At 38.8% G+C, this 12,129-nt stretch overlaps 1 protein-coding gene across 1 annotated transcript in view; it reads left to right on the plus strand.

Moving 5' to 3' along the window:
* Positions 1–11,263, plus strand: part of PPM1D (protein phosphatase, Mg2+/Mn2+ dependent 1D) — a 35,328-nt gene extending 24,065 nt beyond the window's left edge. The window contains exons 4-6 of the mRNA XM_039507732.1: positions 2,790–2,980; positions 3,362–3,604; positions 10,310–11,263. Of these exons, the coding sequence (XP_039363666.1) occupies positions 2,790–2,980; positions 3,362–3,604; positions 10,310–10,864 (989 nt within the window). The 3' untranslated portion in view covers positions 10,865–11,263. The remainder of the gene's footprint in view (positions 1–2,789; positions 2,981–3,361; positions 3,605–10,309) is intronic.
* The last annotated feature ends 866 nt before the right edge of the window (positions 11,264–12,129 follow it).

Genomic DNA, 12,129 nt, shown 5'->3' on the forward strand with positions numbered 1-12,129 from the left:
AAAAACGTTTGGAGACCACTGCGCTAGAGTACTGGTAACCTGTCCTAATGTTTTCTTCACCTTAAGTCCCAGCCTTTTCCCCCACTTACAGATTTCTAATAATCAAAATGAAACCTGCATATTAAACTGTGGAAAACTGAAAAGCTTCTCTAGCCATTAGAATGGGCAGAGATGAACACTTATTTTCATTGGCCAACCAAGTCATTAAAGTGAGGGCCCCTCCTCCTGCTGCTGCTTCGTCTCCTCCTCTCCATTAGTATTAATCCTTTTTTGCTTTTGCTCTCAGCTGTAAGAAAAAGAAAGTTTGTCTTAAAATTATTTCCCCGCAGTGCATAAGGTAATGAATGTGAAGGTAATTAATGTGATATGCTCTCTGCACATGCACAATGAAATAAAAAAAAATCCACATTACCCATTGGTAAGTACACAATGCAACCACTGTGGCCGCTCCTCCCTCTAGGAACTTCAGGGACATGCCGGTTGGAGCCGGGTAGGGAGCCTGCCAGCCCCACCAACCCTCCCCACCCCCGCCAGCACCAGTGGGGGTCCCAGGCCATGCGCTGCTGCTCCACTCCCCCCCTCCCCCCCCCCGGACTGGCGGGAATCCCAGGCCCCCCGGCCCAAGTTTTAGTTAGGGGTATATAGTAAATTTGATTTTTTTGTTTGCTGCCTGTGACCTGTCCGTGACTAAAACATAGCCTTACTTATAGCACCTATAGGTACAAGTCCTGTAAGGAATACTGCTTCAGAACCACTTAGAAACCTTTGCAGTGTTTTTTACACTTCCAGCAAGCTTACTGTGTGTGCCGCCTTACTTCTCCATTCTTTGCCTCTGGCCTGGCTAGTTACAATATTGTAAAAGGGAGGAAAATGTAGCTCTGTAGCAAATTTAAGCTGTCTGAATCCCTGTAAATATTATGCACCTTGTTTATTTATGTAGAGTTAAATCTGCTACACACCTGGCTTTGTATTTTGTGTCTCCTACGTTGAAAACAAGTGTACTGCCATTAATTCACAGGTGTAACTAGACACAACGAGAATAGGAACAACTTTCCATCTGCTGTGTAAACTTAAATACATGGATGTAAGGTCACTGTAGGGGCTAATCACCATACAAAATTTTTTATAACTATGCCTGTTTAGTTAGAAGAGAGAGAGAAGCAATACTGACAAAAACAATAGTGATCTGTCAAGGATCAGTTAAAACAATCAAGCAAAACAGCTGTTCCCATGTTTCAGTCTCATGCCGCCATTGACTTCCATGGCAAGACTTTAATTGGAGGCAGGAACAGATTCTAAAATAGCTATAAAAAGATTATAAGACAAATGAGGAGTTAAGATCTTATCTGTTGTGGCAATGGCAGTCAAGATTTGAACAAAAGCTCGTGCTCTATGGAGACTTTTAGTGGCAATTACATACATGCACAATAATTGGTGCACTGGAGCTCAGCTTGACTGCGACAGTATTTATTTTCATCTTGTTGCCAGCCAGTGAGCTTTGTTGTGCTAGTCTGCTGATGGAGAGAGTGCCTCTATTCAAGGAGGCAAGGCTTTTAATTAGCATTTAGTAGAAGCATGTGTATGTTTGCTGCTGCTGTGAAGGTGAATTGGCTCTTTAAGGAGGATGGCCCATCGGTGTTTGCCATAGTGAAGTGCAGTAATTGATTTGAAGTATTCCTTGTTCTGTTTCTGAAAAACCTTTTGTACTGGTTGATAGTGCCGAGCTGAGCGAAAGGAAAAGTTCCTACTCCAGGAAGCAGGGAGACAAAGAGCTTATTTTTATTATTTTAAAGGGGCATGCTGGAGTGGGGAAAGAAGATGTCAGAGTCAGAAAGAGCTGTTAAAAGGACACAGACAGTTACACTTTTTGAAGTCTCAATCTGAAAAACTTGTTTTTAAAATGGAGTTCTTTATATTCTAAATGCTTTCCCTCTGTGATATTGAATGAATTTCTACTTTAAAGCCACATGCTGCATACAGGAAGAGACCTGCCGGGGTCTGGAAAATGGTAGCAAATATTATATTGGATTCTCTGTTAATTTCAAACCTTCAGTTGCCTTTAAGGAGTTATTGACTAGAATCAAGTGGAGGATACTTTTTATAAGAAAATTACTTTTCATTCTGTTTCTACAATTATAGGATGCTACATATAGGGCAGGTAATGTCCAAGAGAAGAAATGTAGGGGTTAGCCTTGTACAAACCATGCTGTCAGGCCTGGAAGGAGAAGGCAAGATGATGTAGGCATAACAGTATAATGGCGCTCCTTGATTTAAAGGGATCAATTTGGAAAACCACATTTTTGTCTGAAAATGTTACTGGTTTTACAAGTAACATCTAAAATCACTATAACCGAAAGAAATGAATGGGGAAAATGCACTTTTCTCTCTTGCAACAGTTTTCCTTAGCATATTTGACGTATTAGCATATTTGACGTATTAGTCAGTTTCATTGTTTCCTATGTATTGAGTCAGTTTTTCCCTTCCTGAAAAGACCCTAACAAATGTCAACAGGGAATAGAGAACCTCTTATAAAACATGGCTTTTAAAATGACATAAAAAAATCAATCAATCAGAACATACTATGGAAAGAGTGGACTACCAGAAATGGGCAATTAAAAAACCAACATCAAAAACTCATAAGTAGAGTGTCTCACTAAGGGAGTTGCATTGATAGACTTCACAGGCATTTCACTGAAGGTTGGTGTTAAAGACTGCTGTAATAAGGGGACAATGATAACCCTTGACTGACTTTTTAAAAAAAACATTTTCCTTGTTTTCCTCCTCCCCAGGTGATCTGTGGAGCTACGATTTCTACAGTGGTGAATTTGTTGTGTCTCCTGAACCAGACACTAGTGTATATACGCTTGATCCCCAAAAGCACAAATACATTATCCTAGGCAGCGATGGACTGTGGAACATGATCCCACCTCAAGATGCGATTTCTATGTGCCAGGATCATGAGGAGAAACAATATTTTATGGTGAGGGCATGTTGATGATGTCAACTACTTTAAGATAACGTGGTAGCTGTTAACTCACTTTTTTGCTGTGTTACTCTATTGCAGTAACATATTCCTTAAAAGCATACGCAGTTGTGGCATCATTGAGTGTTATTTCCTCCATGTGCCGTCATTATGAACAAAGTTTCACTGTAACTGGTGTTTGCACACTAATTCATTCAAACAATTTTTGACTTCCATTCTGTTTCAGTCTGTTTGCTAGATGCAGGTTTATCTGAATTCTGATGCTTTAGCACCATGATGTAGAGGTAGAGAATTGCAATCTGTGCCATATCATTTCTTCACTTTATGATCACAGTAAAATGGTGATGGGTTTTCTCTGTATTTCCTTTAAACATTAAGGGAGAACACAGACAGTCTTGTGCCAAAATGCTGGTGAACAGAGCACTAGGCCGGTGGAGGCAGCGCATGCTTCGTGCCGATAATACTAGTGCCATTGTAATCTGCATCTCGCCGGTGCTGGACAGTTGGAGCAACTGGGAAAATGAAGAGGAATTGTACCTCAACTTGGCAGAGGGCCCCTGCTACAGCAGTCCTGATATGTGCATGATGACACCCTCCCGCTGCTGTACCCCTCCTATCAAGGTACATTATTTAGAATTCCAAACCATTCCAATTTTAAGAATGAAACCCACAAAATGTATAGCTCCATCCACCTCCTGCTTCTCACTAAGAGAGGCAGCCTTCTTACGTGACTTAGAAAGATCATACATTTCTCCTTTTATCATATGTTCTTCAGTTGTTTAGTCCTGGGAAAATAAGTCAAGAGTGTAAAGTATGAGTCCTGGACTTGGGGACATTCAAAGTCTCTGCGTAATCTTAAAATCTTGACACTTTTTGAATGACCAGTCGAATGCTAACAACTGCAATCTATAATAATAGAATGGTGGTTGGTGTATTTAGTTTTAAAAAGGTCAGTATTTAAATTGTGTACAGCATCCTTCCTGATGAGTAGTTGCATTTCCCCACGCTACATAAACAGAGAAATGATTAGTTGTTGTAAGAGCACTTTCATTTCCAGGTTGGGAGAGCTTATCTGCATCTATCTGTCAATTTAAATTTTCTTCATTAAAAGAGAGAGCCTTATTTTACAGGGATCTTCCTTTGAATTAGAATCTTGTCCATTAACATAGAAGGGAGGTTTTGGGAAGATCTTTACCATTTTGTTGTTAGACTAGCGTATAATTGTGAGAGGATGTTTGTTTCAATAATTGCCAGTTTCTGCAAACTTGAATAGCTCTAGTGCTTTGATGTTCTCTAATGTCTTTGAATAGGCATCCTTTAGGCAAAGTAAAATTGAAAATCAAAGATGAGAGTACTTAACATTTGGTTGATATAGAGACAGACAGCTAATAAAACAGCAAGTGGGTTTTTTTTCCATTCAGTAGCAGCAGGAGAGTGCATGGGAGGGACCCAAAATCCACTGAAAAAGAGTAGCAATCCCAAAGTCTTCTGTGGCGAGAGATTATCTGAACTGTAATTATTCCTGTTTTTCAGTCAGTGTTTTCTTGTGTACAGCTTTTGAATGATTTCCAGCCCTTGTCAAGTAAACCTTGGGTCATGTTGATTTGAAAATGTCCCAGAATTGGCATTTAAAATAAGTACTCTAAATATGTCCTTCTCTCCCCCCCCCGCCCTTTCCCCCATGTAAATAAATTCAGTACATTCTGTGTGGTGTAGAAATCTGTGCTCCAATAGTCAGACCAATACCAAAAGCAATGGAAGCTCTAGGTCAAAACTTCAGAAGAGGAACGCCATTTTCAAACTGCCTAACAGTTCTCTGCTGGGGCTGCTAGGCTGTTTTTAAGGGACTGCAAATCCCCTCCTAAAAGTCCTCTTGCTGTTTTGGAGTATGCAGCACATGTTAGAACATTTGCCTTGAATATGAGTCTTTCATCTGGAAGGTAAGTGCTAAATTGTTACTTTTAACAGTTCAAAGTGATGTTTAGCACTGAGATGAAGGTAACTTTTTATTTTGTTTTAAGGATTGTCTATATAGGGAAAATAACTGGAATGGGTACAGCAGAATAAGCTATATTGCTATAGCTATTCCAGAATAGCTCCCCATGTGGCCAGAACACACTGTTCTGGAATAAAAGTGACTTTATTCCAGAATAATTACTCCACTTTGTGTGTGAAGTAATTTTATTCCAGAACAGTGTGTCCACACAGGGGGCTATTGCAGAATAGCTTATTATTCTGTAGCCACTCTGGTCAATTTCCCCATTTATACAAGGCCTTTATGTCATATTTTTCTTAGCCAGGCCCTGATGGTAAAATTCAGTTGGCCACAGGCATAGAATGGTTACCATTAAATCTGCTGGTTCCATTTTTAGTACACTTTTTTTTTCCTCTTGCCCTGCTTTACAATTTTATTTTCTAATTTTAAATATATTTATTTTATTTAGGATAATTCATTCCTATCCCACTTGATTTCTTTTAAAACTGAAATGAATACACAGATACTACAAATAAATTTTTTAGCGTTAGTCTAGGTTGCTGTTTTAGTAACAAATACCATCTGTTCTCACAGAATCCGTATAGAAGTGGAAGGAAAGGAAAAAGTGGAAGCAGGAAGTGGAAAAAGAGAGAGAGGAAACAGGGCAACTGTCCTATCAGAATAATATTGAAACATTTAAGGAAAAACAAACATCTCTAGACAGACTAGAATAAATGGAATGAGACTGCATCTGTGTCCCTCTGTGTATTTTTGTGAAAACCCAAAAAGGAGCTTCCCTATGTGTTCAGGTCATTATTCTGGTTTGACTAGTAAGTAGCTTTTGTGCAATGGGCAGGGGAGCAGCTTTTCATTTCAGTGAGACCCAATAATGGTGAGAAGAGCAGATTTCCACACTCAGGTTAATGTAATGGTTGGCCAACAGGGTTTTCTATTTAAATAGCAAACTGCTTCTAAATAAACCTTCTGGGTAAAATTCAAGCGCAGGAGGCACCTCTGACTCATTTTCTTTCTATGAAATTCAAATTACATTAAACCTAAAATTAACTAGCATGGGAACCAGAGCGTGGGTAAATGAACACTGCATTGTGCCTTGCTTCAGTGATAAACAGCAGCCTTTTAAAAAGAAACCAATTCAGTTTTGGAGGGAGGATTAAAATAGCCTATGAGGAACAGAATTTTCCCTACTGGTTCAAACCGTAAAAGTTGGACTTTTTTCTGCAGTGACTAATACCTGATCTTCCAGAAGCAGGCAACCCCCACTGCCCAAACCATACATAATCCACCCAGTTATATAATGCTGTACATGAGGAGCAGGGAAGAAAATTGCTTCTTGATCCCTGTGGTGATCATACTCTGGCCTTTTAAAAAATCCATTATTTGACTCTGACAATGAATTCTACCGGTATGCAGAGTATTTTATACACTATGGTATATAAAGTATTTTATTTGGTATATACATTTACCTGCTCTTCACTTAAAGTGACTGAGTTGTTCTTTTATTATGAAACAATGAGAAACGGTTTGGTTTTTACTATGTCCTTCAAAATTTTAAATCTCAGATATTCAGTCTTAAATAGAAGTCATTTGTATAGATTCACAACCAATATTTTGGCATGCCAAGAAGTGGACAAATCCCTTTTTTCTAAGACTTATTTTTTCAGATCTGTGTCCAGTTGTTTTTAACAAGTGTGTTGATAGCCTAACCTTTGCAGAAGTATACATAACTCCAGTAATGTTTGACATTTGACTGTATTTACTAATTCCTCCCATCAGAGTAAACGTTGCACTTTCACAATAGCCACAGAATTGTTTCCAAATATTTTTTCTTCTGAGAAATGTATGTGGGGAAATATTAGGAAGACAGCCACAGATTACACAATTTAGGGGGTTTAAAAATTGGAGCCTTGCTCCTACATGGTAATGTAAGAGTAGGGCAGGCCAAATTCTTCCTGGGATGCAGCTTTTTTGTAAGAAATCATGGTACAAGAGTGAACCTGGGGAGGGGAGGATCCTAGATGTGAATATCCATGTGTGAAATGAATCTAGTGGTGGTCATATTATTGTCCTGAAATTCACTTATCCCACATGAGAAAGTGAGATGTCACACTAGGAATTCAGGTCTGTTTACTATTGTAGAGCTTATTTCTGTCCCTTCTAAGTAAGAGTTTCTTTATGTAAAGAAGCTGGCATTTTCATGTATGGAGAGAGACTACAAGTATTCATCTCCCATCTGAAAAACATCTGTCTTTGCTCCTGTTAATAACCATACCAGAAGGACGATCAGTATCACAATACCTAAAACCAGAGGGAAGTAGCTGATCTGAATTAGCCGGATAGTTAATGCTTTCATCGATTGCAGTTGCCTTTTTCCCAGTCTGAGATCCATCATCAAAACTGTGCATGCCATGGGTGTTAGATGTCAGCCAATGGCAAGAGGTTACTGATGATGGTTCCTTTTATTTACATTTTACTCCTGGGGATTATGTCTTGGGGGGCTGGGGAGGGGATGGCTTGGCCTTTAAAGATTTGTCTATGCTGGCAACTGAACAACAAACCTTTTGTCATTCAGAAGTGTTAAAAAAAAAAACAAAAACAAAAAAACCCACACTCCTGAAAGACACAAGCTTTGCGACAAAAAGCGCATGTGTGAACAGTGCTTTGTTGGCAGGAACACTCTCCTGCTGACAAAGCTACCGCTGCTCATTGGGTGTGGAAGTTTTTTGTTGGTGGGAGAGCTCTCTCCTGCCAACAAACAGCTGCTACACTGCGTGTCTTTTAGCGGCACAGCTGTAGCGGCACAGCCATGTCGCTAAAAGGTGCATAGTGCAGACAAAGCGTAAGAGTGGAGAGTATTGATAAGAACAAACACCTCTGTCTGTTATCTTCAAAAAACTAAAGACGCATTTGTAACCTTGAGTCTTAACAATTTCAGGTTTCCTAAGTATGGTTATCTCTGAAATAAAATGGAGGCCAAAGCCAAGTTCCTGAATTAATAAATAAGAGTATCCCCTTGTTTCTGAGTCAGATCTTTTTGGTGCCAATTGTTACTGATTCGTCCTTGAGATATTCCTAAGGTTTAAAAAAAACCAAACCTCTCAACAATTTCCTATTGCTGTCAGCAGCTGATTGCCCAGGAACAAATTTTGACTGGTCCACACCTTCAGTTCTTTTTTTTTTTCTCTCCTCTTCTCATTACCCTACTCCACCCCAAATTCCCTTGTACTCCCTCTCCTAATTTTTTCCATTTTAGTGCCCCAAATCATTGTGTTACTGCAGCTATCCATATTGAGCAAGGCTATTGGTGATGAGAGCCATAGTGTGAGGATCTTGCATAGCAAGACATGCCAGATTAAAAGTCTAACAAAGAGCCAGTCTCAAAAGTATAATTGAGCCTGTTAGGCAACAGTTCACAAAGCACCTCCATGTAAATTACATGGGTTTTTGGGTTGTCACTAGAACTGAGTGAAAGAATAACTTCTAAAGTACTGTCCATAAATATCTGTCATCAAATCTATTAACAGCATCTCAAAAGTTTGAATTTATCTTTTGTTTGTTTGTTTTTGTGCAATAACTATCTAAATTTGGTTTACATTGGGTCACCAAAGATAAAATAATCTTTCAGTAATGTCCAGGTTTCTCACTGAAAAAAAAAAAATCCCTTTGATACTCCAGCCTGTCTTTTGAAGTATGTGGGTTTTTTTGTTTTTTTTTTAAAGCTTAGAGTCCAATTTTTCAGATGTGTTGAGCAACTACAGGCCCCTTTGACTTCAGATTGGGCTATGGTTGCTCAAGGTCTGATTTCAAAAATACTTAGATTTTGAGATCTCTTGTATTATTTCAATGCGTTCAGTTTCAATTGCACTAACCGCAGGTGCATTTAGTTTGCAGTATAATACAGTTTCTGGAATAAGATAGTCATTGGGTTATTGTCCTTACATCGGTAATACATAAAATGATGTGGCCTTGAAAAAATGCTTTGAAGGTCTCTCATTGAATAAACAGGAATTTCTCCACAATTTGAATCTTTTAATAATTGTGTCAACATTTACATGTAAAGGGCACTGCATAAATAGCAGTTTTTACAGCCCTCTTGTGACATAGTGAAGTCTTCTCTATTTTCCTGAAGGTGAAATTGAAATAGAAATGACTTACCGAAGGCCACAGAGAGCAGTGAAGGCAGGATTAGAATTAGGAAATTCCTGGCTTCCAGTGCATTATACTACACAATCTCTCTTCAAATTACAGAATAACGTTGCTGTGCAGAAAACAGCCAAATTTACTTTGCTGAATAAAGAGCATTTTCAAAGGCCAAGGCCTAATTTTTATTCAGTCGTTGTAAGGAATAAGTGTGTTACTTAGCTAGAAGGATTGGAAGCAACAAACAAATTCAGAGGTTAGTATAGTATTGTCCAGGGGAGGCCCTTATTCCATCTCCTTGTAAACCATTAGAACTTCTCCAGCATCAGAGCATTGCTTCAGGCACCTGATATCTTGTTCAGCAGTAACTAAAAAGTCTAAACGTAATCCAGGCCAGGAGAAAAAGCCTGTTCTTTTGCTGTTTGTCCTAATAATACTTGGCCATTCAAGTACATTTTTAATCTTCAAAGCACTTTGCAAACAATCTCACAAAACATCGGAAAGAGAGCAGTAGCATCTTCATTTTGCAGAGGATATTGATGAAGACTGGGAGTGCACGGCATTCACTGCAGACATCCTTTTCAGTGTTGGTATTCCAAAGTAACGAAAGATGCAAGTAGGTCCCATAGTTCGGTGACTTACTTATTAACTTTACGCCAGTGAGAATGAAAACACGTATGCTAACTAAGGTGAGAAAGGTCTCTGAAAGATCTAATGGCAGACATGTTTTCATAGACTTACTGATGGAAATTAACATACTTGCATAAGGTTGGAGGGATGAAACTGGTAAGTTTAGATCCAGAGCCTAAACTCCACTGTGAAAATGTTCAGGTGTGTTTTGCATCTGGATCTGGAGGATCTTGCTGGAGGATTCTCTGCAGCTTGAGGTCTTCAAACCACAATTTGAGGACTTCAATAACTCAGACTTAGACTTAGGTTAGGGGTTTGTTATAGAAGTGGATGGGTGAGATTCTGTGGCCTGCATTGTGCAAGAGGTCAGACTAGATGATCATGATGGTCCCTTCTGACCTTAAAGTCTATGAGTCTATAAGTCTAGACCTGTCTCCAAGAAGCTTTAGTATCTGCTGTCATGTATAGTTATCTTTCACCCACATACTTTAGCCATGGTCAGTGGTAACACAAGCGGAATAATGATATTTATGGATAAATAATTCCTTCTTTTTTAATCCCAGCTTCTAGAAGAGGATCTGTGGCCACGTCTGAACTCCTCTGAGCCTGTTCCTTCTCTCATGCATAGCAATGCGATCTTGGATAAATATTCCGAGCTATCCAGTGAGATTGCTAAAAGCAGTATACCGTTGGCGGTAGCATCCTCTAGGGATCCAGACCCACAGGAGGAGAACTGCAGCAAAACACTAGCTTTGAGGATTCATGAATCTTACAGCAATGGCTTGTCAGTTACCCTCTCCCCTTCCAACTCAGCAAATTCAAGCAGGGACCAAAAAAGCTTAAAGATGTCTCCTAATGGCCAAACAAAATCCCAAGAAGCAGAGAGGACACCTACAGGAAACTTTAAACGGACATTAGAAGAATCTAACTCTGGCCCAGCTTTGAAGAAGCCAAGACGTAGCCTGAGTCGAAACATTAGTGTCCAGCCAGAAAGCCTGTCCACAACTCCACAGCGCAAAAACTCAAACAAGCTCAGCATGCGGCGAAGCCTGAGGGGACAGAAGAAGCTTGGCAATTCGCTGTTCCACCAGACCAGGAAAGCAGTATGTGTTTGCTGAAGGGTGTTTGTGTGAGCACAGTTTGGTCTGATTAGAATTTTGAAGTTGGTGCAGAAATTTGAAACTTTTCCTGTTTATCTTTTTTTAAAGTAGAAAACTTTTTGGTATCGAACAGCTTTATTCTCAGCCTTGTACTGCTTGTATTATAACTGTGAATTTTGTAGATGTGTAGGGTATGAGTCGCTGTAAAATGTGTGTAAATTTGTACTCCTTCATACAAATGTAGTCTCTTTTTTTTCCCCCCTTGTATAATTATTACAACAGGGCTAAACCTTGTTTAAAAGAAAATGTATAATCTTTTTTGTTAATTTACTAAAGTCATGAATTTGTATAAGCTTCTTGTGATGAGAATTTCACAACTTTTTAACTGAAGTAAATTATTAAATAGAATGGAAGATATGTATTTTCGTAGTACTATACGTTCAACCCAAAGTGTGTCTTTTAGAGAATACTCTAGGCCTATTTTTTGTTTTTAAATTTTAGATTTCTCTATTCAGAAATGAAATGGAAGCAGAGATGTTGTTACTTTACACACCTCAATATCAATTTCTTTATCTTAATTAAAATACTATGCAGTATCTTACTCAGTTGTACTTTTTGTAACCTTAATCGTCAAAGTATTTAGCAAAAAAAATTTTTTTTTTAATTTCTGAAAACCCCAACCCATTCTACAAAGCCATTCTCATCCCTTGTAGTAATTTATGGCATTTTTATCCAGGCATTCGGTAATGGTATTCCTTTTAATATATGTGCCCCATAAAGGCATTTTTTGTTATTCCACTAACTGATGGTACTGCTAATTCCTTTCCAATGTAAATCATCAAATTATTTTATGATTTACAGTTTTCATTGAGTATGTGGACCATATGTACGTTCACCTAAATAAAACAAGTGAAAAGTTGCTCAGGGTGCCTTTGTTCTTTAAGTACGCTCGAATTCTTTAAACACTGGTTTTGTGTAATGGGCAATTATTAAATGGTTCCTTCCCTGTCCTTAAAAAAAACGGTTTTTATCAAATGGTTCCCAATTCTACGCTTTATTTAAAAAAAAAAAGGGGGGGGTAGGTAGTGTGATGTGCCATGGAGAGGACTTTTGGAATGAGAAATTACAGACTTGGATTACATAAGTCTACTGCTTCTCTGCACGCTTTGCCTCCCCCCTGCCTGCCTCCGCAGGAAATTTTGATCAGGAAAGATATGCCCACCTGATTTTTTGTAGTCCCTATTCAGTGCTTCAGAGGGAGATAAACCTCAAAGGTTTGTGCC

This window comes from Mauremys reevesii, linkage group 20, assembly GCF_016161935.1.
Source record: "Mauremys reevesii isolate NIE-2019 linkage group 20, ASM1616193v1, whole genome shotgun sequence".
NCBI classification, from domain to species: domain Eukaryota; kingdom Metazoa; phylum Chordata; order Testudines; family Geoemydidae; genus Mauremys; species Mauremys reevesii.